Below are 26,016 nucleotides of genomic sequence, written 5' to 3' on the forward strand. Positions count from 1 at the left end.
CAAAGATAGGGGAAAACTTGTTGTGCCGGTTTGGGAGGCTTACATCCGTTGAAAACGCCCGAAGGTGTGTTCAGCAAGGTACGGTGCGTTCAGACCTGTTTTAATTCAAAAGGCCGTGCAGTGTGTTCATGTTAAGGTCTGAATGACCGCGCCACTCGGGTTCCGTTTTCATCGAAGTGTTTGTGTTTAATTCACGCAAGTGAGCCCATCACTTTCGTCTTTTGATAAACATGTGTGTTCGTGCGCGTGAATGAAGTCTGAATGAATGACACCGGGAACGAATCGGGATAAGCGTCTGAAGGCAACTGTCGGCTCGACCCAGGTAGACAGCCTGCTGGTGAAATGGTCTGACAAAGAAAGGCATTATGTTGACATTAGTCTGGACACTGGCAGCCGCTCTGTATGAAATTAATTGGATAATGGTTGAGCTGTGTTGAGCTGAATTGCATTGCGTTGCGTGGAATACATCTTCAAGACCTGTAAAACAAATCACTGGCATTTAATCACGATCAGTTCAATAAAGGTTACATGGAACAAATTCATCGTTTAGTAGGACCACACGCGTCGATTATCCAATTAAGCAACTCAACACCACATCACAACACAACTGAGCACTTCATAACTAAACACTATAATACAACGATATGTATGGATGTTATTGTCGGAATGGTATGGCATGGATATTGTATTGTTTTGTATGTATTGTATTGTAAGATGAAGAATCCTTCCACATTACCCCAGATCTGGATAGAATAGAAAGGAATAGAACATGTCTTTATTACCAAGTGTACCGGGGTCACAAGGAATATAGGATACATACAAGTGCATATCAAAATAAAAACTTGTGCACACTCACACATGCACGCACTGCACACACACACACACACACACACACACACACACACACGTTTGAACAGAAGCCGCGTATTACATGTGGATGGGGCTGATGACTAGATGGTTGCTGACTTCGCAATTCTATTTATCATACTGGCTTTGTTCGAGAGACAGGGCATTGACTGCTTTGGGGGAAAAAAATATTGGTGAAGCAGTTGGTTTTCGTCCTTATACTTCTGTACCGTCGACCAGAGGGGAGCATCTCGAAAATCCCAAAAGCTGGATGTGATTTGTCCTGGCTGATTGATTTTGCTTTTTTGAGTAGCCGCTAAAAACATAGAGAAGGCCCCGGTAATCTTAGTGGCAGTTTTTACAATTATGTTAAGGGCTGCAATTTAGGCCTTGGAAGTGTTTCCTTACCAAATAGTAATAGCGAAGGTAGTACACTTTCAATGACTGCTCAGTAGAAATCACCCATGACTTTTTTTTTAATTCCGAACTTTTTGAGGCGTCGAAGAAACTACAGGCGCTGTTGTGCTTTCTTAACAATTTTTTCCGTATTTTTCTCCCATTTCAATTCGTTAGAAATGATCAGTCCGAGAAATTTTAATTCGCTGATGATCTCTACTTGCTTGTCTTTAATGACAAGTGGTAAGGGGTCAGATCTGGTCTTCCTGAAATCTAAAATTAATTCTTTTGTTTTTGATACGTTGAGTTCTAAGTTGTTTTGATCACACCAGCTGACAAGTTACTGCACTTCTTCCCTATATTTTAACTCACACAAGACTGAAGGGACATGTTATATATGTCAGTGAAGACACTAGATAACTAGTTGGACTGCACACTTCCTCAAAAGGCCTGGTGAGATGTTGTCAGGGCCAGCAGCTTTTCTCATTTTCAGATGACTGAAGTGGCGTCTGACTTCATTCTCTTGGACTATGAAAGGGGGAGTGGGGGGGTGATTTTGGGTGCAGCCACGTCAGAAGTAGACGATGGTTTGTCGAATCTGGAGTAGAATGTGTTGAGTTTGTCTGGAAGAGTTCTGTCAGTGCTGTTGACTGTTTCGTGGGTCATTTTATAATCGGTGATGTTCTGCAGTCCGGTCCATACATTCCTAGAGTTGTTTGCAGACAGGTTTTCTTCTATTTTTTTCCTATATAAAATTTTTGCCTTCTTAATGCATTTTTCAACACTTCTCTTTGCCTTATTGTGGACTATTCTATCATCAGTTTCGGGAAAAGCTCTCTCATTTTCCTTCAGTTTTGGCCAAACAGCCCCGTTACACCAAATTGTCATTTGAAAATATTTTGATATTTTGTGTTGGGATGCACACACTTTCACAGAAAGAAATATAATCACACACTGTGTTGGTATATTCATTTAAGTCCCTGACATTATCTTTAAAAACATTCCAGTCTGTACATTCGAAACAGTCCTGCAAGGTCTCTAAGACAGGGGACGACCATTGTTTAACAGTTTTCACGACTGGTTTTTCAGCTGTCAGTTTTTGTTTATAGACTGGCACGAGATAGATCATGCTGTGATCGGACTGTCCCAAAGGCACACAGCAGATCCAGTGGTACGCCTTCTTGATGGAGGTGTAGCAGTGGTCGAGGGTCTTGTCACCACGTGTTGGACAGTCCACTTGCTGGTACAGCTTCGGCATTTCTTTCTTGGGGCTGGCTTTGTTGAAATCACCAGCAACGATGATGGTGGAGTCGGGCCAGCTGTTCTCGCACTTGCTAATGTCGTCTGCTAGCAGACCAAGTGTGGCAGAGAGGTTCGCTGTGGAGTGGATTTACACAGCGATCAGCGTTACTGAGGATATTTTGCGTGGGAAATAGAAGGGTCGGCACTGGATGGTTAGGAACTCCACATCAGGGAAGCAGGCACGCGATAGCACTTTGACATGGGAGCACCAGCTTGTGTTGACGAAGAAACACACACCGCTGCCCCTTTGCTTGCCTGAGTCAGCAGTGCGGTCAGCTCTGTGTACAGTGAAGCCTGGTGGTTGAATGGCACTCTCAGGGATGTCCGGGTTAAGCCATGGTTCAGTGAAACAAAACACAGAACACTCTTTGTAGTTTCTCCTCGTCTGAATGTTACATGCAAATTCGTCAGTTTTGTTGGGTATAGATCTAACGTTGGACAGGAACAAACAGGGAAGAGGTGGGTGAAAACTTCGTTGGCATAACCTTGAAAGGGCCCCACCTCGCTTTCCGCGTTTCATCACGGACTGAGCCTTGCGTGCTCACCGGTCACTGTTCATTGTTGACGAGTATTAATCATGATAGAGTGAGTTGAAGTGAGTTCTCAAAACACTGGACTCACCTACCTGTTCCCTAACACGCAGCATCATGTCACGATCATATTGTAAGATCGCAGCTGTTTCTCTAACACACATAAACAGAATCAAACACAAAATAAACAGGATAGCTATCCCCATGTCGCCATTAGTTAGCACCATCTTGAATAGACTAGTACCGTTTCGTTTCACACAAAGCTTGGCCCTTGGTCTTCCACAACACTCCCCATCACCCACTCGCTTCCGACCATTTTTAACGGCTTATCCTGCTGACAAACAAACCAGAACAGAATCAGGATGCCTTTGAGTTCAGTAATTATTACAGAACTGATGCGCTGGACTAGGAAGCGAGTATCCACGGGTTCGAGTCCCATATACATGACCCGGATTTTTACTTCCCCCGGCCTCTCCACTTCATGTTAAGTTCTGGTGTGGGTGTCAGTCAACAAAGGGGTTGTCCCCGGCAATATTTTGTGGAAAACGCCACTCTGATAGGGAAACAAATACACTGACAGACAGGAAAAAGTTAATATAGGTGGCGCTGCGCTGTGGCGACCCGCTCTCTCCTGGAAGAGCGGCGTGAATTTCACCCAGAGAAATCTGCTGTCACAAAAGTCATTCAATAGATACAATACAATACAATACAATGCAGGGAAAAATGTCGGACTTTTTCAAGAACATTTTGATGAAACTTCGCTCTTGAACTTTTTTTTTTGGAGCCCATGAATTCTATTCACGAATCCTCAGTCTGGGTTTGTTCTTCACGGGAAAGTCGAATAAAATGTATGTTAAAAAAAAAAAAAAAAAGTTAAAAAGGGCGCGGGGTGGTGGTGAGGGGGGATAAAGGAGGGTGGTGCTCAGGCACAACCCTTCTTCACCAGTCATCGAAGCTTGCGAGATTTGCACGTTTTTTGTTTGTTTTTACTTTTCTTTTCTCAAAAACCTGAAAACACTTTGGTGAAGCTAGTGCTGAGAGGCTAGCACAAGACATAAACTTGTGTGTGTGTGTGTTTTTTCACTTTGTGGAGGCGCAAAGACAAAAAGGTAAGCAGCAACTACGAGAGTGTGTCATTTGTTTCTTGAACTCGTGTGACGCTGAAATAAGCCAGAACACTGGCAATTAATAGGATAACGGGTGTGTATGGTCCTACTAAACGATGAAGTCCTAACTTAGCATCCTAAATTCGGGAACCTATTTTAAGGTCAGCTTTCGTGCATAATTGAAGCGATGTTAATTACTCTCAATATTGTGGCCCATTTTCTGTATTTTCGACTCAGTTATGATGGTTATTCTTATCAGTTTTGATAGATCCAGTTCCTAAACTAATATGCAGCCATCTTGGAGGGTATACCTACTTCACGATTTGCTACGTGTCAGTAGCGCTGCGTGTCGTTATCGCTACGTCCAATAACAGTGAAACGTTGATCTTAACATATGATCGACGGGTGATAGGTGGTGATTTTTCCGACATCCCATGTCAACATATGTACAAACCTGCTCGTACCTGAACCCGCTTCGTGTGTATACGCATGTAAAATGTGTGTGTGTGTGTGTGTGTGAACCACATAGAGAAACACACATATCCAGATAAAGCGAACAAACATAAATATTCACATACGCACCCACATCCATCTCCCCCCCCCCCCCTCACACACAATTTGGCTACAGAGAGAGAGAGAGAGAGAGAGAGAAACACTTCACTGCACACATACACACACATGCATGCACGCACGCATACATTCACAAATATATGTATCTATCTATGTGTGTGTAGATATATATACATATTTATATATAGTATATATATATATAGAGAGAGAGAGAGAGAGAGACTTTTTTCCTCCGTGTCAGTATGGAAGCAAGCAGTTGGTTATCTTTCCAACAAAACGTCCATCCAACCCCACCTCACCCACAAACACATGGCTTTTCACGTGTGTGTGTGTGTGCGTGCGTGTGTGTGTGTGTGACATGAAAACAGTTGTCGAGCCGGTTCAGGCAGGCAAGGTGTGTTCTGGCGGGTCACTGACGGAGGTGGAAACAAACATTCCCATCCTGAGATGTCGAGGAATGACTAGCCGGCAGTGAAGCGACTGCGGTCTCTCAGTTTTTCATTCTTTGTTCCGTTCTTTCTATTCAAGTATACAGAATACTATATCTCGGTAAGAGAAATGCACGCATGTTGTATGCTGCACTGACAAACAAATGCACGAGAATCACGTCCAGTCAATTTGAATACATAAAAGACGTAAAATGCTTGAATGTGAAGTTGATGTAAATCTCACATTCAGTAATCACAGTCTAACACTAGCATTAATAACAACGAGAAAACAAGTGTGAATGTCATACTATAATCTGAACATAGACATACATGATTAAAACCAAATTATCAAACTGTATATAAAATTTAAAAAAGACAGTATAGAAATCACACACACACACACAACAGAACACACACACACACAACAGAACACACACACACACACACACACACACACACACACACACACACACACGGATTATGCCACGCGCGCACCCTAGACTGAATATTTTTTCATGAGTATGTTTCGAAAACCAACCCCCAGAATATATCGGTACTTGTTTTACATAAAGTGATGGTTCTGAAGAGGACTGAGGTTTGTTCTGTGTGAGTTTCGAGAATCACTGATCATTGTGAGTGAACTTGGGTTTCCCAGGGACTCTTTTACGAGATTCTAGAGGGTTCCAGACTACCTTCAGAGGGCCACTCTGATGCTGCATTTTCTCATGAAATCTGCATCGTTACTCACATACAAAAGCAAATTAACCTCCTATAACCATCCGGGTTTCCAGGCCAAGGAAATGGCGAAGGAAAAGACGTATTCATGGTAGGCGATCCATGATTTTCAGTCTTTTTATGTGTTTGTTCTGGATTTTTTTTCTTTTATAGAACGTTCCAGATACCTGTTATTGTTTTGTTTCCATGACACGGCAATTTTGTGTTGTGATGCTTGCAGGGTGTGTTCAAACGACTCAAGACTCTGCACACTGCTTAAACCATGCCCAGCGTGTTTGGCTCCGCTGCCACACCCTTTATCGGGTCAGTGCTGCGTGCGTGGGTGTGTGTGTGTGTGTGGGGGGGGGGGGGGATAGGTCTGGGGGTTGTGTGGCTGTGTATAAATGCGTGTGTGTACACGCACAACAAACACTCATACATACCGAACACACGCATGCACAAATACACACACGCGCGCGCTCCTAACACATTTACACACAACCACGCGCGTACACACACACACACACACACACACACACACATTGACACACACACGCACGCACGCACGCACGCACATATCAGTTAACACAAAGACCTAGAAACACGCACGCACGCGCATACATAGCGTATAGAGAGGTCTGATGGTGACGATGATAGTGTTGGCTGATCTGTAGTGGTGGTAGAACTGAATTGATTAAACAGAACTGAACTAGTTAAATGGATGTTTGAGAATTTAATTAATTATACGGATGTGACCGAGTTATATTGATAAAACTTATGATAGTACTGGATTAAATAAACGGATGTAGCAGAAATGGATTGATAAACGGATATGGTAGAACTAGATTAAACAGATGTGGTAGAACTAGATTAAACAGATGTGGTAGAACTGTATTAACAGAATGGGTGGCGGTAGATTTTGCTTAACGGACTTGGTAGAACTGAATCACACGGATATTGTAGAACTGGTAATTAGACGGGTGTGGTAGGACTGGATTAATTAAAGGATGTGGTAGAACTAGGTTAATTATACGAATGTGATAGAACTGGATTAACTGAACGGTATATTAGTAATGGATTAAACGAATGTGGTAGAGTTAGGTTGAATGGATGCAGTAGAATTGGATCAAATGAATGTAAGTAATGAGAGAAGAAAGGTTGAACTGGGTTGAATAGGTGAAGTAAGTTGGATTCAATTGGTGTAGTAAACTGGGTTGCGTGGATGTGGTAGACCTGGAATAAATATGAAGAAGATTTGATTAAACGGATGTGAAAGAATGGGATTGAATCGACCCATTGAATTTGATTTAATTGATGCGGTATAATTTGATTTGATGGTTGAAGTAAATTGATTATGCAAATGTGATGGATTACTAGAAATGGATTAGATGCATGTCGTAAGATTGCGTCGGAAGTGTATAGCAGAAATGAAACGGACAGTTATGAGATCTTGGGTATATTTGTTGGTCTTGTAAATTGTGCTTTCATAGAATCAGTGAATGTGTTTTTATTACTTTAATGAATCCTTAATAGGTCTCTATTTCATTGTATGCATTTATTCGATTGGATTTGTGAAGCCCTTAGAGCATGCTTCAGCTTGCATCGTAGCGTGTTGAGTAAATGGTAAATTTTCCGATCTCCCAGGTCAATATTTGTGCAGACCTGTTAGTGCCTGAACCCACTGCGTGTATACACGCATACAGATCAAATACGCACGTTAAAGATCCTGTAATCTATGCTAGCGTTCGGTGGGTTATGGAAACAAGAACATAACCGGCATGCAAACCCCATCCCCGAAAACGGAGTATGACTACCTACATGGCGGGGGTGAAAACAGTCATACACATAAAAACCCACTCGTGTACACGAGTGAACGTGAGAGTCGCCGCCCACAAACCAAGGAGAAAAAGTTGGTGTTTTTTTTAATGATTATGATCAAATTTGTATGAAAGAGGGCAACTAAAGTGATAAACTGTTTCTCCCGGTGCTGCTGCTGCTACAACTACCCAGCACTATATCTATGCAATGCATACGCTACTGTGGCATTTACTGTTGCCACTACATCTAGAGCTATTGCTGCTGCTGCTTTGTCTGCTGTTGCTGCGCACTGCTGACACTGCGTAACATCACTATCACTTATCAACATGACCATAGCACTTAACCTGTGACGATATCTTAGCTATTATAACTGGAATCGATTCACACACACACTCACACTCACACACCTCTCCAGGTGTGTGGCGCTGCTGGCAGCTGAAGTACTGACCATCCTAGCATTTGCCTCCCCGTACTGGGCTTCGGTGGGTCAGGAATCGTACGGCCTGTGGCGCAAGGCTCGCTGTAACCCCGGCCTGTCCGGACCTGAGCGCCAGGACTGCTCTACCTGGAATTTCCCCTGGTACGGGAAAGGTGAGTCATCTCAGGTGTCATCCCGATTCGCCTATTTCCTTTTCACTTATTTCATTTTTTCCTAATCCCAAGTCGCTTTTTCATGGTTCGCCTTTCACCTAATTGGTGATTTCGAATCGCCTATTCCCAGTTCGCCTAAGTATACCTACTCAGTTGCTGTGTATGTGTGTGTTTGTGTGCGCGCACGCGCGTGCGTGGACAGATACACATACGACACACCACATCTGCTATAAAAAAAGGAAGAAAAGCAGCTTGACCTTCATACAAACCGAATGTTCTGATCTGGCCTTGAAAGAGCGCGTGTGTGTATGCGTGTTGAAAAAACGGGAGGCACTGAACAAGAGCAGGTGGATAGGTCCACCACCGATTAGGTGGAGAGGAGCATGATCAAGGCCAAGCAACAGAAGTGGATGCAACATCATCCACACACACAAAAGGACAGACCCATACTACCCTTCTGAATAGGCGGGAACATGTGTCCGTGTTCAGACTCAGGACAGGCCACATCACCTAATCCACCAACACGTACGTATTCACTAATTCCGCATTGATCACTCAGTACGTAGCCCCTGTGAGACTGACAGCCAGACAACAGAACATCTGCTCTAATCCTAACCCCTCGATGCTCAGAAAGAGAAACTGACCCAACTCAACACCAGTGACACAGAAGTTCAATGGCTGTATCTCTAGAGGACCTGCAGCGTGCAGATGCCTTCATCGCGGAGACTGAGTCCATCTCACGACTAACAATAAGAAGACAAGAGGCAAGGCCTTCAAGACTCACTTGTGACTGAGAGTAAAACACACAAGCTTTTTATGTATTGAGTATAATTTCAAAATGTAATGTTTAAGGTGAGAAAGATCAGTTTAAAGCAAATTAAGTCCCCTAGCATAATTACAGAGTAATTTCCCTTTTTTACTATCTGTACCAAAACGTTTGCAAAATAAATAAAACTTCCATGCTTAGCAAAAGAAGTTCCTGTTTGAACAAAAAATGATAATAATGACTGCTCTTGTTGTTGGGTCAGAATATCAGATCAAAGTGCTAAGTTTAGAGAATACAAAAAATATAAATATAACAGTAAATGCAGTTTCCATATACTTAGGCTTCATTATTTATTTTTTGTGCCCATCCCAGAGGTGCAATATTGTTTTAAACAAGATGACTGGAAAGAACTGAATTTTTCCTATTTTTATGCCTAATTTGGTGTCAACTGACAAAGTATTTGCAGAGAAAATGTCAATGTAAAGTTTACCACGGACACACACACACACACACACACACACAGACAGACAACCGAACACTGGGTTAAAACATAGACTCACTTTTACACAAGTGAGTCAAAAAAAAGTCCAAACCCCAAATTTCTTCATTGGACACACTATGTTGTGTGTGTGTGTGTCAGAGAGACAGACAGACATACAGACAGACAGACTGGTTGAACAGGCGAAACGGGAACAGCTGGTAGGCGAAACGGGACGAGTCAAACTCTCAAGTGGTCATCGAGAGTTTCAGCGCGATCAAAGTATGCGAATTGGCGAATCGGAACTGATCCATCTCATGACTGGGGGCAATAAGGAGAGGGGTGTGCGGAGGACGTGGGATGGCAGGAATGCGGTGTGAAAGGGGAATCGTTGCTGTTGCTGATGATTAATTTGGAGGTTTTCTTATTTTGGAATTTCATGTTTCTAATGTACGTGTTATCTCTTTTCATTCCATGCAAGAATGCGATGTTTTTGGTTAAGATTTTTCAAATATGAATTCATGATATTGTTTATTTGAACATGCTGCTTCGTTGTGTTTTCTAAAATACGTGTTATTCTATTTGACTCCGTGGTGGATTAAACAGCTGTGCGGTATTACTTTCAAGTTTTTGTTCGGCTTGACATGTATTACTTTTTGGCTTTTCAGTTGTCTTTGACATGTTCTTGTGTGTGGCGGACTCGACTGTGGTTGAGAGACTGGTGTGTTTGTGAAAAGCTTTTTGATGCACACATAATTTCCAATCGGATTATTAAGGTATCCATTGTATTGTATTGCTATACCATGATTTGTGGGTGACGGGAATGTGGTGTAAAAGGCAAGTCATTGCTGTTTTGTTTTTTTTATACGTTTTTATTTACCAGTTTCGTTTTCATAAAACAACAAACTGTATATCAACAATAATAAGTAGGATAGAATAAAGAAAGAAGAGAAATCGGGGCATGTATAAATTATTATTTTAAGAAAAAGTTAATGACGGTATTGATGGACCCTTATACACTTATACATTCAGAGACATACACGTATATAAGCGCCGGACTTTGGAACGCTTGAACAATGGTGGGTTGCCCGTTAAGTTAAACTTTTTTTTTTCTCGATTTCTTTTTCCAAAGCACAGTTCACATAAATACAATACAAACACGCACTTTACGAATTAAATTGTTTCCAGAAATACATGCCATTTTAACATTAGACACACATAAAAGAGAGGGGCATTAAACTGGAGGAAGAAGAAAGAGCGAGAAAAAGAAAGGAGGGAGGGGAGGGGGAGAGCATAGGCGGCTATCGAGATAAGTGCCTGAATGGTTAAGACATGACAACTATATGATGCACATTTTAAGCATGAACTCAAATCACACCTTAATCATGTGAGTTTGAATAATACATCCGTCACGTATCAGTTATATATGTAACAAAGGCCCTTCCCTTCAGCGCTTGGGGTCTTGTCAAGGTCTTCAGTGTCGGTGGATTTATTGGCGACTGTCGTTGGAGGGACGTGGTGGCGGTCTCCACTCTGGGGAGACGCTCACTCCGTCCGGCTCCGCGACTAAGCCATTATTGTCGTCTGTAGGGGGCTTATTAGGTGGTATCCTAAGTACGTTAAATCAGAACAGGCATGACTGAATACCACCGAAGTGACTCAGCAGCAGTGCAGGGTCTCCTCTAGTGTATGGCGGTCTAGCGACCTAAAAACGATGGTTCCCTGAGGACTGCCGGCAGTCGAACCCGGATGAACCTGGTTGTGGCTGTGTATGGAGGAGTCGGAATTTGCGGCGTGGGAGTGATGCCACGGAAACGGTGCAGATGATAGGGCAGCAAAAAGAAAAAAAAAAGAAAAAAAAGGCGAATACAACTACCATTTTCTCGTAATGTCTATTATTCATGATTTCATGTTCATGCACGCAATGTGTCTTATATGTAGGTTGTCTGTACATAACCTCAAAGCTGGCTACGTTCGACAAAGTCCTTTCGTATTCATACTTAGAAAGAATTTGACAAGAAACAGTAAATAATCGATGATTCATCAAAGTCATCTGCATGCCCAAACAATACCAGAAGCAAAGATAAATCAAGGAAACAATGTGTTCATATCTTTCAATACTAATGATAATAGTTTATCGTTTAAAATGATATTCCAAATTTGTTGCTGTTGCAAAATTTTGCATCTCATAGAACAGTGGGATGGTTGTTCCTCATAATATGCATATAAGCATAATATATTTTTCGCCCCTTTCTGAACAGAATGGATAATCTTCCACAATTTGGACACATCCACTTCATTACTTATCTTTACTGAAGACTTCCGAATATATGTTTTTACTCCTCCAGTTAACCCCGATTATGAAATGAAATCATAGTTAACCCATGGAGTCGTTGCTGTTGTTATTGTTGATGCTGGGCTATTGTTAACACCATGAGGGGGGTGTGTGTGTGTGTGTGTGGGAGGGGGGGGGGGGGGGCTGGGGGGTACAGGAGTATGGGAATCAATGCTATTTGTTGATGTTCAGCTGTCGTCACACTTTAGTACTCTTAGCTACTGCTGCTGCTGTTGTGGATGTGACTGATTAACCCCGGGGTCAACTGTTACCGTTGTTCATGTTTTTCGCCCATATATTCAAAGCATGGTAATCACACAATGGACATGATCTCGGGCACTCAGTCTATGTCATCAAAAATAGTTCAGTTGGTAGAATGTCGGACCGAGGTGCGTATTAGGACCAGTGAATTATGCGTGTTGATGTGTGTGCTTTCATAAGGTTATTTGTACACGTGCCCGTGTGTGTGTGTGCGCGCGCGTGCGTGCGTGCGTGCGCGCGTGCTTTTGTGTATTAGTATAATACAGTTAGGACTAAGAGGTAATCCCAAGACGATTGCGGTGTGAGTGAAACAGGCCTTAATCTCCCCGGGCCTGTGGGAACAGACAGAATCGAGCCCTGTTGGTTTCTACCTCGAGGTAAAATTTAGCTGGCTCAGATTAACCCCGGGCACTGTGCAGACCAGTCTGGAATAATTCAAATACACAAAACAGACCCGCATGCCCCCAGTTGGATTGTACCGCCTCCCCTGCAGCCCGGTGCTTGTGCACCCTTGTCATCATCTCAACTGTGACCATGCACTGCTCGTCGCGCCTATGACATGGAAAGGATATGGGCGTCATTCGAGGCCAGCTTGAAATGATCCCTTGGGAAAATTTGGTTTAGTTTGAACGAATTATTTTTATCATTATAATTATGAGCATTTACGCCTAATCTTGAAAATAAGCCCTAGCCGTTTACAAATAAAACACATATTTGTATTTGAATATTTGTATTGCTTTTTATCACAACATATTTCACACTGAAATTCGGGCAACTCTCCCCAGGGAGAGCGCGTCGCTACACTACAGCGCCACCCATTTTTTTTTGCATTTTTTCCTGCGTGCAGATTTTGTTTTTCCTATCGATGTGGATTTTCTACAGAACTTTGCCAGGAACAACTCTTTTGTTGCCGTGGGTTCTTTTACGTGCGCTAAGTGCATGCTGCACACGGGACCTCGGTTTATCGTCTCATCCGAATGACTAGCGCCCAGACCACCACTCAAGGTCTAGTGGAGGGGGTTCTCAAATATCGGCGGCTGAGCCGTGATTCGAACCAGCACGTTCAGATTCTCTCGCTTCCTTGGCGGACGCGTTACCTCTAGGCCATCACACTCCACATGTACGTATCAAAAAGACAAAATTGAACACAAGACACCAAACATCATTAAAAATAATTCACTTTGTAAATGATTCTTTATTGTACTGGGAGCCAGTGTAAAGCATGAAGGAGAGGAGAGACGTGATCAAATTTACAGGAACGAAAGACAAGACAGCAACATAGTTCTGGACTTTCTGAAGCCTAGCAATGAGGTAGCTGAGTGAAACAACAAGAAGGGAATTGCAATAATCCAGACGGGACCGCACAAAGACACAGAGGAGAGTTTTGGTTGCATCTTCAGTCAGGAGATGACGAATGGATGCAATTCTGCGAATTTCAAGTAACACACTTTGCATATAGTACTTTTGCAACATTCTGCTGATAGGAAAGAGACTGGTCGAGTATGACACCAAGATTACGGACTGAAGAGGAATGTCGGTGCCACTGAGGGAGACTGAGGAAGGAAGAAAGACTGAGTGGCAAAGTCTTTGTGGGGTGATAATCACGATTTCAGTTTTATCCTCATTTGATTTAAGCTTTTCAGTCATCCATATCTTCAGATCGGAGATGCAGGCCTGAGTAGAGTCAATGAGAGAGGGAAGGAGAGACGGAGGTCCCGACAGATACAGCTGGTTGTTATCGGAAAAGCTATGGTGCGACAACGAATGATGATTCACAATGGTGGAAATCGGTTGTGTATAGAGATCAGACAGAATGGGCCAAAGCACAGAGCCTTGTGGCACACCAAACTGTACGTCGGAAGGGGAGATGAAAGATCGCAAACAGAAACAACATTGGACCGGTCAGACAGATAAGAGTGGAACCATGAGAGAGCAAGATATCGCAGATTCCAAAAGCGCGATTCAGACTGTTGAGGAGAATCAGATGACCAACAGTATCAATTCAAAGGCTACTGAAAGATCAAGGAGGGAGAGAATAGAGATTTCGTTGTTAAGAGAAGTTAATAAATCGTTCGCAATTTTGAGAAGGGCTGTCTCAGTGCTATGACCGGTGCGGTAAGCAGAATTAGATGGGTAATTTAAGTTCCTGGTTCTGAGGTGGTCGAGAAGTTGAGCAAGGACAACTTTCTCAGTTATTTTTGAAAAAAAGGGAAGATTAGAAACGAGTCTGTAATTGTTTAGTGAGCCTGGATCGAGACTGGGCTTTCTGAGCAGTGACCGTAAGATAGCAGGGAAAGGAGCCAGACAGAAGATAGTTATTGATAACAGTAGTGATGTGTGGAAGAAGTGTGTCAAGGCAGTGGTCCAGGAAGGAAGCGGGAAGAGGGTCAAGTTCGCATGTTTTAATGCTTGACTGTCTGATAAATCTCTTGACAGTGTCAACAGAGACAGGCTGTAAAGAGATGAGGGGGCTGCCAAAGAAAGGTGGGTCGGGAAAGATGGAGGAGGCGACAGAATGAGAGTCAACAGTCTGACGGAGGTCCACGATCTTACTGGTGAAGAAAGCAGAAAGTGCTTGTGGAAGTTGGGAGGATGGGATATTGGTGGGAAGGGGAGAGGGCTCGGATTTGCCAAGGAGTTTGTTGGTGATCGAAAACATTTTGGAGGTGGCACATGCAGCGATTTGGGCTTTATGATATGCAGTTTTAGCAGCGTGTTTTAAATTGTTCACAGCTTTGTTAGCAACCTGAAAATATTTGTTTGTGAACGGTGAGGCTCGTTTTCAGCCATCTCTCGGCTCTGCGACGTTCTCGCTTTGCTTCCAGCAACTGGGGCTAACGTCGGAGAACCACGGTGATAGCAGGCGCTAGGAGACCCTGCGTCTGGTGGCAGGGGCGTACTGGTCCAGCAGGTCAGCCAGCAGCTGGTTAAGGTCATCGGCAGAAACAGTAATACAGGCCACCAGCCTGGCCTGGAGGTCCTCGTCAAAGGCGGCCAAGTCGACACCAGCCAGATTCCTCGCCAGCACGTAGACCTGACGAGGAGGGGGCCTCAACAGATGCAGCTGACACTGGAGGCACATATGGTCAGAGAGCAGGGTGTGGTTAACGGTCAGAGACTTGAGTATGGTCTGGTCAGTCCTCTGCACGACCCAGTCCAATAATTATATGGCCGTGCCGATGTGTGGGGACACAGACAGCTTGGACCAGACCAAAAGAGTTGAGGAGGTCTGTAAGTCTGGTAGTTTGAGTGTTACTGGGCACATCATAGTGGAAGTTGAAATCACCCACAATCACATAGGAGCCTTTGAGGGAGTTACAATAGGCCACCGACTCGGGGAACTCTTCGATGAACATTGAGTCCTTCAGTTTGTTTTTGTTATTGGGAGGCGGGCGGTAAAGGGTGAGGAGGTGAAAAGTGTGGTAGGGAAGAGTGAGGGTGAGCCGGACAAGTTGGAATGAGGGGTGAAGAAAGGGGAAATCAGTGGTGGTGGAGATGAAGGGGGTGAGGGAGTCAGCGACGATGACATCAATGCCGCCACCACGGGTGGAGCGAGGAAAGGAGAAGCTGCGGTAGCCAGGAGAGAGGTCTCTGTACTTGGCCTCATCCCCTGTGGGAAGAAACCAGGTCTCGCAGACTGAAAATATCAACGTCTTGATTGTGGATAAAATAGTTTATAGCAGAGCGTTTTTCTTTATTTCTGCTCAAGGCCTGGGCGTTGAACATAGCAAGATTGAGGGAGGGGGAACTGCTTAACAGGCATGGTCGAAATGCGGATCAGGTTGTTGGGGTTGGCACCCGATGATGTGGGACCAAAGCATCGCCGAGCGTTGATGCACTCAGGAAAGGCAAAACACACGTCACTTGATAACCGACGCGGACAGCTGATCGATCTGATGGTGTTTCTCTTTTGCCTGCCACCACGACAGGAACGCCGACGGGGAAAACCACGGCCTATTTGCAATGTTTTTAAATGGCTGGTTAATTCCAGGTCAAAGGGGGAAGAGTTCTGACGATATGACAGCAGCTGATCAGGGGTGTAAGTGCACCGGGCAAGGCCTGTTGTCACAGGCGCGACGAGCAGTGCGTGGTCACAGCTGAGATGATAAGGCCGGTGCACAAGCACCGGACTGCAGGGCGAGGTGAAGCGAACGTTCTCTTGAACGTTCTGTATGTGCAAACAGGGATTGACATCGGACTGTAAAACATGGCTACGCTGTGTTTGAGCCATGACACAAAACAAAGCAACAGTCCATGCATAAAAGCTGGCATATTGCGGCACTGGCAGAACAAAATGAGACAAAGTCATATCATTTTGAGGCTTCAGTTAAGTTATAGAGAGGGGTGATTGACACTCAGAGAGGGCTGTCTGTGTGACTGACACACAGAGAGGGGTGACTGACACTCAGAGAGGGATGTCTGTATGACTGACAGAGAGGGGTGACTGACACTCAGAGAGGGATGTCTGAATGACTGACACTCAGAGAGGGGTGTTTGTATGACTGACACTCAGAGAGGGATGTCTGTATGACTGACACTCAGAGAGGGGTGACTGACACTCAGAGAGGGATGTCTGAATGACTGACACTCAGAGAGGGGTGTTTGTATGACTGACACTCAGAGAGGGATGTCTGTATGACTGACACTCAGAGAGGGGAGATTGACACTCAGAGAGGGGTGATTGACACTCAGAGAGGGGTGTTTGTATGACTGACACTCAGAGAGGGGTGTTTGTATGACTGACACTCAGAGAGGGGTGACTGTATGACTAACACTCAGAGAGGGGTGACTGTATGACTAACACTCAGAGAGGGGTGACTGTATGACTGACACTCAGAGAGGGATGTCTGTATGACTGACACTCAGAGAGGGGTGATTGACAATCAGAGAGGGGTGACTGACACTCAGAGAGGGGTGATTGACACACAGAGAGGGGTGACTGTATGACTGACACTCAGAGAGGGGTGTTTGTATGACTGACACTCAGAGAGGGGTGATTGACAATCAGAGAGGGGTGACTGACACTCAGAGAGGGGTGACTGACACTCAGAGAGGGGTGACTGTATGACTGACACTCAGAGTGGGGTGTTTGTATGACTGACACTCAGAGATGGATGTCTGTATGACTGACACACAGAGAGGGGTGACTGTATGACTGACACTCAGAGAGGGGTGTTTCTATGACTGACACTCAGAGAGGGGTGTTTGTATGACTGACACTCAGAGAGGGGTGATTGACAATCAGAGAGGGGTGACTGACACTCAGAGAGGGATGTCTGACACACAGAGAGGGATGTCTGTATGACTGACACTCACAGAGGGGTGATTGACACTCAGAGAGGGATGTCTGTGTGACTGACACACAGAGAGGGATGTCTGTATGACTGACACTCACAGAGGGGTGATTGACACTCAGAGAGGGATGTCTGTATGACTGACACTCACAGAGGGGTGATTGACACTCAGAGAGGGATGTCTGTATGACTGACACTCACAGAGGGATGTCTGTATAACTGACACTCAGAGAGGGGTGACTGACACTTAGAGAGGGCTGTCTGTGTGACTGACACTCAGAGAGGGGTGACTGACACTTAGAGAGGGCTGTCTGTGTGACTGACACACAGAGAGGGATGTCTGTATAACTGACACTCAGAGAGGGATGTCTGTATGACTGACACACAGAGAGGGATGTCTGTATGACTGACACACAGAGAGGGATGTCTGTATGACTGACACTCAGAGAGGGATGTCTGTATAACTGACACTCACAGAGGGATGTCTGTATAACTGACACTCAGAGAGGAATGTCTGTATAACTGACACTCAGAGAGGAATGTCTGTATAACTGACACACAGAAAGGGGTGTCTGTATAACTGACACAGAGAGAGGGGTATCTGTATAACTGACACAGAGAGAGGGGTATCTGTATAACTGACACTCGGAGAGGAATGTCTGTATGACTGACACACACAGAGAGTGGTGTCTGTATGACTGACACACACAGAGTGGTGTCTGTATGACTGACACACACAGAGAAGGATGACTGACACTCAGAGAGTGATGTCTCTATTACTGACATTCAGAGAGGGTTGTCTGTATGAGTGACACTCGGAGAGTGGTGTCTGACACTCAGACAGGGGTGTCTGTGTGACTGACACTCACAAAGGGGTGTCTGACACTCAGAGTGGTGTGTCTGTCATTCAGAGAAGGTTGACTGCGTGACTGAATGTTGTTTGCAGACTGGCAGCACGCATCACGGGGACTGGAGAGTCTGGCCATCATCTTCTTCGCCATTCCGCTTATCGTCCTGCCCGTCTACATCTATGTGGCTCTGGGCCTCAAGTACCGCTCCACCCTGGGCTTCATGACGCTCTTCGTCTTCCTTGGCAGTCAGTAATGTTAATGATAACGATGACGGTGATGATGATGATAATGTGATAGTAATGATGATGCTGATTTTGCTAACAATTAAGAGGGCTCGGATCCCCAATATGTACACCATCCTGAGACAGATCCATTACTGGGTCGGACATATCGTGCAAATGGACGACGGCCGAATACCCAGAGTCCTCCTGTGCGGAGAGTTTGCCCTGGAAAAGCGCCCGAAGGCAGACCTAACTACAATACAAAAATGTCTGCAAAAAAGAGACCAGAAGACGATAGGCATCAACCCAGACACGTATTAGCCTGTATCCTCCGAACGAACATCTGGAGGTAGACAGTACAGAAAGACCACTTGGGAAAGGGCAAAGAAGAACGGCCAAAAGTCCGACAGACCAGCATCATAGTTCATCTATTCAAAGTGTGGGACAGACTGGCATTCTCGAAAAGGCCTGTCAAGCCACGCGCTTGTGTGTGTGTGTGTGTGTGTGTGAGTCAGTGAGAGACAGATAGAAGATACCTGATTGTATGACAGGAAACGAATGATGAGTGACCAATGGCAGCTGTCAGTTGGCTCTACCTAGGAAAGCAGCCTGTTGTGCAAATGGATCCGTGTTTGTAAAACCCTAATAGTTTGGTCTCTGACCGAATATAGGCGCTATGAGTATCCATATCACTCAGACATGTGCGGCTTTCGACCTTCTAATCACCAACACCGTCTTCCACGTGCCTCATCGCAACGTCTTTGATGCATCCTTGCTCCAAGCACTAGTTTGTACCCTACTTTGTCATGGTCAGGCAACGGCATGGACAAGATGTGAACCTTGAATCATCGATTGTTTATCAAGACCTGATGCGCAGAGTTAATAAGAAAGTCAGGCTTCTACTCCTTTTAATTTGGCAAAATAGTTCTATATCTATCTGTAATAATGATAATAATAATAATAATGGACATTTATTCAGCGCATTTTTCCAGAAATACTGCTCAAAGCGCTTTGCATTTCGTTCCCCACCCACACACACACTCACACGGAAGCACGTGAAAAAAAAAATCTGTATATCTAGAGAGAATGCGAATACGAATACTTTGTTCGTTATAGGCCAAGGCCCCTCATGAAGGGGTGTACATGAACATACAGCCACACCAAAATGTTATAAATACATATCAACGGTCGCGTCAAACGAAATTGATGTTTTTATCATGCCATCAAGACAATACATTATCTCTAAATTTAAATGCGCTGTACAAGAAAATTGACAAATTCCGAACATCACTCTCTCTCTCTCTCTCTCTCTCTCTCTCTCTCTCTCTCTCTCTCTCTCTCTCTCTCTCTCTCTCTCTCTCTCTCTCTCTCTCTCATGGACGATACCAACAAACTAAACTTAAAGGCACATGGATTTTGGTAATATTTTAAAGGATTGAACTTTTGTCTGATATCACGAAGAGCTGAACAACGCAAAACAAAATGCAGTTTATCTTCTTTGGATTCTTTACACAATGGACAAATCAAATTACTTTCATTGAATTCTCTGTTTCTGTAATGATTTACAGTTAAATCAGATATACCGAATCGAAATCTAGTCGCTATATATTTCAAGTGTTTTCCATAGTAAACAAAAGATAATGTTTTACTTCATGGGTGTTTAAAAAACACTTCTATACATCTATCTATATATCTATCTAGAGAGAGGGAGAGAGAGAGAGAGTCAGTGAGCAGATCTGGTGTAGCGTGTACATGGCATCAATCCGTTCAGCTGCGACACCTTGAAACCTGGCACTGACAGTGACACCGAAACTACTGCGAAATCTTTATTGTGGGTTGCAGCGTTGTCGAACATCGCCGGCGTGGTAGTGTACGGCGTGCAGATCGGTTCCGACGACAGCTGGAAGCTGGGCTGGTGCCTGATCGTCTGTGTCATCGGCGGGGCGCTGGGCCTGGTCTCCGCCATCATCCTCCTCATCGCCACCATTAACCGGCCTGAGTTCGCAGCCGAGAAATACTTCGCCTCAGGCTTCTTCGTGGACCCGGACCGCAACCAGCTGTACGTAGTGGAGACGGATGAACCCGTCAAGGTGGTGTACGCCCCAAGTGAGCCCCCGGTCTCCGCCCGTCCCCCGTTGACCCCTGTTGTGGACGCAGGTCACGTCAACCCCGCTCTCCAGCATGATGATTAATCTAGCGAAGCGCGTGTTGTTGTTGTTAAGGGGGAGGAATTGTTGTTTATATATATATATATATATATATAATATATATATATATTATATATATATATATATATAAAGCGATGTGCCCTTTTCTTCTTTTTTTTCCAATAGGAAAAGCAGCCGATGTTTCACTGTCACCCTTGCCAACCAATTAAAAAGAATGATAGAGACACTGATAACAAGAATCGTACGTTTGTCTAACGCTTTGAAACATCTCAAAGCGCTGTACAGTAACACATCAGTCAGACACAATGCACACACACAGACACACACACACACACACACACACACACACACACACACACAATACACCACACTCAGCATGCTCACACACCCACACCCATACATCCCCCTCCTCCCTCCACACACAGGCACGCACACACTCTCTCTCTCTCTCTTCCTCTCTCTCTTTCTCCCTCTCTCTCTCACACATACATGGAAGAAATAGAGTAGAAAGAACAGAAATGACATGACTACGACGACAAGGAAAGAAAATGACAATGGCTGTAGTTACATTATTGTATGTCCTTGTTATGAAAATAGACGCAGTCTGCAGCATTATCAAAAAGGACGCCACCAAACAACTGTCCAGTTTTCAAGAGCAGAAATAATGGTGCGTAATGTCACTTACCTCGTGAACACACTTGTGGACAATAATCCCATCTCTTTCTTCACCGCAACTGACGGTAAACTAGTTCAGTTCCAAATGGCGGAAAACAAGGTCCAGTGTAAATGACAGTATATTAGGTCTATTGAAAATGAAGTCGAACTAGGTCTCTTGCAAATGGCGTTACACAAGATCTGTTGTAAAAGACGGTCAACTATCTCTATTATAATGACGGCAAACTAGGTATACTGCAAATGGCGGTAAAATAGGACTGTTGAAAACCTACAGTTACAAATGATCCACAAGAAAGATTTGGTGGCTCTGTTCGTTCCGCTGTCTTCTCTCCTGACTCCTGTCGTCTTCCTTCTGTCGCCTTCTGGCTGGCGGTTGTCGTCACGCCATTTCATTCACCATGAGCTTATTTAATCACTTGTGGTTTACTAGACTGGGATTCCACCAGTTTGTTGTTAATAATTAGTTTTGTGTGTCCGAGTGACAACAAACTGAGGTGCACAAAACGTCATTAACAAAACAGCTGCTGTTTATATATATTTTTTTTTTTTTTTTTTTTAACAGCAGACGTAGTGTAGTGAATATGGACCTGTCCGCACGCTCTGACACCTTGAAACTGAAACTGAAATAAAACCCCTCTTTCCGTGTTACTACATCGCGAATCTCCTCTCTCTCTCTCTCTCTCTCTCTCTCTCTCTCTCTCTCTCTCTCTCCCCCCCCCCCCCCCCTCTTTTTTATTTTTTGTGTTTATTTTCTATTGCTGGTAAGCGCGTGTATTTCACACTGATTACTAAATGCACCAACGAAGGCATGTTTACTAAATGCACCAACGAAGGTATGTTTACTAAATGCACCAATGAAGGTATGTTTACTAAATGCACCAGCGAAGGTATGTTTACTAAATGCACCAGCGAAGGCATGTTTACTAAATGCACCAACGAAGGCATGTTTACTAAATGCACCAACGAAGGTATGTTTACTAAATGCACCAACGAAGGCATGTTTACTTTTCTAGGGAGACACAACAATACGTGAAATAAAAAAAGGAAGCATATGTTTCTAATATGCCAGTTAAATTAATTTACATTCTCATTTTAGTGTACCAAAATCATGACACATTATAATAATAATATATATATATATATATGATAGTCAGTCGTGTCCGACTACGACCATCAGAACGGCAGAGGAGGCAACTGCTGTCCCGACTATCTGGGCTAGAATTTGATTATAGTGGAGAGTGTCTTGCCCAAGTACATCCCCACTCTCTCGGCCAAGAGGGTTTTAGGACAGTTGGCGTTGGGATGGTTCCCAAAGGCCAACTAGCCCACAAGGCTGCAGCACTAAGAGCCAGTGCAATTTTGCCTCCCAGTTTGAGAATAATAATAATAATGGATACTTATATAGCACACTATCCAGAAATCTGCTGTAGGTGCTTTACAGAAACGCTTTGTTAACATAAATCATTACATCAATGTAACATACACACACCAAAATGTGACGCCCCGCACCTCCCCACGCGCGCACGCACACACACACACACACACACAATGCATACATACATTTTAACATACACATGTATCTAACAGCTACCCTAACACATACGCACACATAGGCAGGCACAAACTTACATTAACACACGCACACACAATACACATTCATATACATGCATGTAGTTATGTACACATACATATGAATACACACATAGTCGAGCACAGCTAACGCAAAGGAAATGGACCCGCCACAATTGAACTTATTGCTGAGGGAAAAGGTGAGTTTTGAGACGAGATTTAAGATGCGAGGGGATCAGAATGACGGAGGTTATCAGGGAGCTTGTTACGTCTTTGGCGATTGAAAAGAAAACGATCTGTGTCCATAGGTCTTACTTCTGACGAGGTATCCTGAGAAGTCGAGTATCAGAGAAAGAACGGAGCTGGCGAGACTGGGTGTAGATATGGAGGAGTTCAGAAAGATACTTGGGGCCAGATCCGTTGACTGCAGAAAAGGTCAGAGTGGATAGCTTATAGAAACAGGCAACCAGTGGAGAGACTGAAGGAGAGGAAAAACATGGTCAAATTTAGAAGCTCTGCAAATGAGTCTGGCAGCGTTATTCTGAATTCGTTGGAGTCTGTCTAATAGATATTGGGGAAGGCCGGCCAAAAGAGAGTTGCAGTAATCCAATCTTGAAAGAACCAGAGAGCATACAAGTGTCTTGGTTGCATTGGTTGAGAGATAGTGACGGACAGAGCTGATTCTACGCAGACTGGTCTAGGATTACACGAAGCCTGCGAACAGAAGGAGAAAGTGAAACAGGTGTGTTATTGATCAGAACAGAGTCAGGAAAGGAAGGATGTTGACGAAAGTTCTTTGGACAGGTTATCATAAATTCAGTCTTACCATCATTTAGTTGCAGCTTGTTGAGAGTCATCCAGTCCTTTAGGCCAGCAATGCACTCCCGTGTTTGAGTCACCAGTGCATCAAATTCAGCTATGGAAGCCGACTGATAAAGTTGTGTGTCATCAGCAAATCTCTCGAGCGACATCGCACGATGACTGATGACATCCGACACAGGAGCCGCATACAGCACGAAAAGAACAGGACCTAGGACAGACCCCTGTGGGATATCATATTTTAAGGTAGATACTCTTAGAGTATCTACCATTTACACACTTTCTGTGTACGATCTGACATTTAAGACGTGAAAGTCTGTTCAAGAGGATCGATAGTGTCAAAAGCTGCTGACAAGTCAAGAGACCTCATCAAATCCCGAAAGCAAATCATTCACTATTCTAAGAAGGGCCGTTTCGCAACTAGGACCACGTCTATAAGCTGACTGGTGGAAATTAAGTAAACCATTTTGTTCCAGATGAGCTAAGAGCTGAGACAACATGATCTTTTCTAGCAGTTTTGATAAAAATGACAGATTAGAGACAGGTCGATAATTTTTCAAACAATTATGATCCAAAGATGGTTTCTTGATGAGTGGACGTACAACAGCAGATTTGAAGCTTTCAGGGAAACCGACAGTAAGGAAGAACTGATGACATGAGTAATATGTGGCAGTAGAACATCAATACATTCAACCAACAACTTATGTCACAAATGATACTAAAACGTGTTGAAAATTTTATAACTGCATAACCGGTCTTTAAGACCACTTGCTTTGAAGTGTGAATGTGAACAGACAAGCTTGGAAGATTTTTTGTATGGTTGAATTATTGGCATGATGGCCATTCTTTTTTCACCTTATCTTTCATGTGTTTTGTATATTCCCTCGTGTTTGGTATATTCCTTTGTGTTTGGTATAATACCATGTTAATGGTGCAGATCATTGTGTTTGGAATATTCCCTGTCCCTGTGTTCGGTACATTCCCTTGTGTCTGTCATATTTCTTTGTGCTTGGAATATTCCCATGTACCATGTTCCTTGTGTTACGTGTATTCCCTTGTGTTGGTATATATTCCGTCTTTCATGTGTTTGGTATTTATTGTTATTTTCTATGTTTTTCTTTTCATCCTCTCCACTTTCTCGCTGTTGTAGTGTTATAAACTGAAGGTTAATAAACTTTATGCAAAAAATATTTTTAAAGCTGTGTTACGTCTGAAGTGTGTGTGTACGCGCGCGTGTGTGTTTATCTTTATTTGTTTATTTACTTATTTATTATTATTATCATTATTAATACATAGTTTTACTATGGCGCGATATCCAGCACCAATGCTGTTCAAAGCCGTACATCACCCAGTTGACTATAAACATGCCTTTAAAAACACATCAACCGCTATCTGACAATGGAAAACATTCAGTGTGTTCACATGAATGAAAAAGCACACTTAGAGATGAATCGGATTATAAAAGCTATGAAGTAAATAAGGCTTAGATTAAAACAAAATGCATTTCATAGAACATGCACATACACTCGCGCGCGCGCACACACACACACACACACACACATATATATATATATATATATATATATATATTTCCCTCCCTTACAGATACACACACGCGTGCGCGCGCGCGCGCGCGCTGACATTAAACATCAACTATACTAAAAACAAAATTACATAAGCATTAAGATATTTCTTATTTTCTGACATAGAACTCTGTTCGGACATACTAACATGCCTACACACTTTCACACGCGTACCAGAGCACTGTACCCTCACAAACACATGCACGCGCGCGCGCGCGCGCACACACACACACACACACACACACACACACACACACGCCCATTAAAAATAACCAGATAGAAAAAATGCCATCACATCTAAGACCAAAACTACATAAAATACACAATGAATTAAAACAGGACTACAAAAATACTAGTACGAAGATACTTTTTAACAGGCATACCTTGGTTTAACCGTTCCGCCCAGAACAAAAATGCTTACGGAAAAGATAAGTTTTCAGATCTGACTGAAAGGAATGTAGATCAGAGGCATTTCTAAGAGATGAAGGTAGAGAGTTGGGGAACCTGAGCTCTGAAAGACCTATTTCCAGCGCATTTCAGATTAGTCCTTTGGAACTTTAAGCAGTTTTTCAGAACTGGATCTTAATGTTCTGTGCGGTTCATATGTTTCCAATACAGAGGAGAGATACAATGGAAGAGACTTGTCAAAATGTTTGACGGCGAGTGTTGCTAACTTATAGTGAATGCGGGACTCA

General features: G+C 43.7%; 1 protein-coding gene across 2 annotated transcripts; it reads left to right on the forward strand.

Annotated features, from left to right (window-relative positions):
- Window positions 1–3,991: 3,991 nt before the first annotated feature.
- Window positions 3,992–24,928, forward strand: LOC143280814 (uncharacterized). Of its 2 annotated transcripts, none has more exons than XM_076585510.1 (5): window positions 3,992–4,183; window positions 6,134–6,216; window positions 8,126–8,301; window positions 18,382–18,531; window positions 20,350–24,928. In XM_076585510.1, the coding sequence occupies exons 2-5, from the start codon at window positions 6,176–6,178 to the stop codon at window positions 20,697–20,699; spliced, it is 717 nt and encodes a 238-aa protein (XP_076441625.1). In that variant the 5' UTR covers window positions 3,992–4,183; window positions 6,134–6,175; the 3' UTR covers window positions 20,700–24,928. The 2 variants fall into 2 exon arrangements, with proteins under 2 accessions (XP_076441625.1, XP_076441626.1); XM_076585511.1 differs by lacking the exon at window positions 3,992–4,183 and adding an exon at window positions 5,242–5,299.
- The last annotated feature ends 1,088 nt before the right edge of the window (window positions 24,929–26,016 follow it).

The sequence above is a fragment of the Babylonia areolata genome, chromosome 4 (genome assembly GCF_041734735.1).
Source record: "Babylonia areolata isolate BAREFJ2019XMU chromosome 4, ASM4173473v1, whole genome shotgun sequence".
NCBI lineage: Eukaryota > Metazoa > Mollusca > Gastropoda > Neogastropoda > Buccinidae > Babylonia > Babylonia areolata.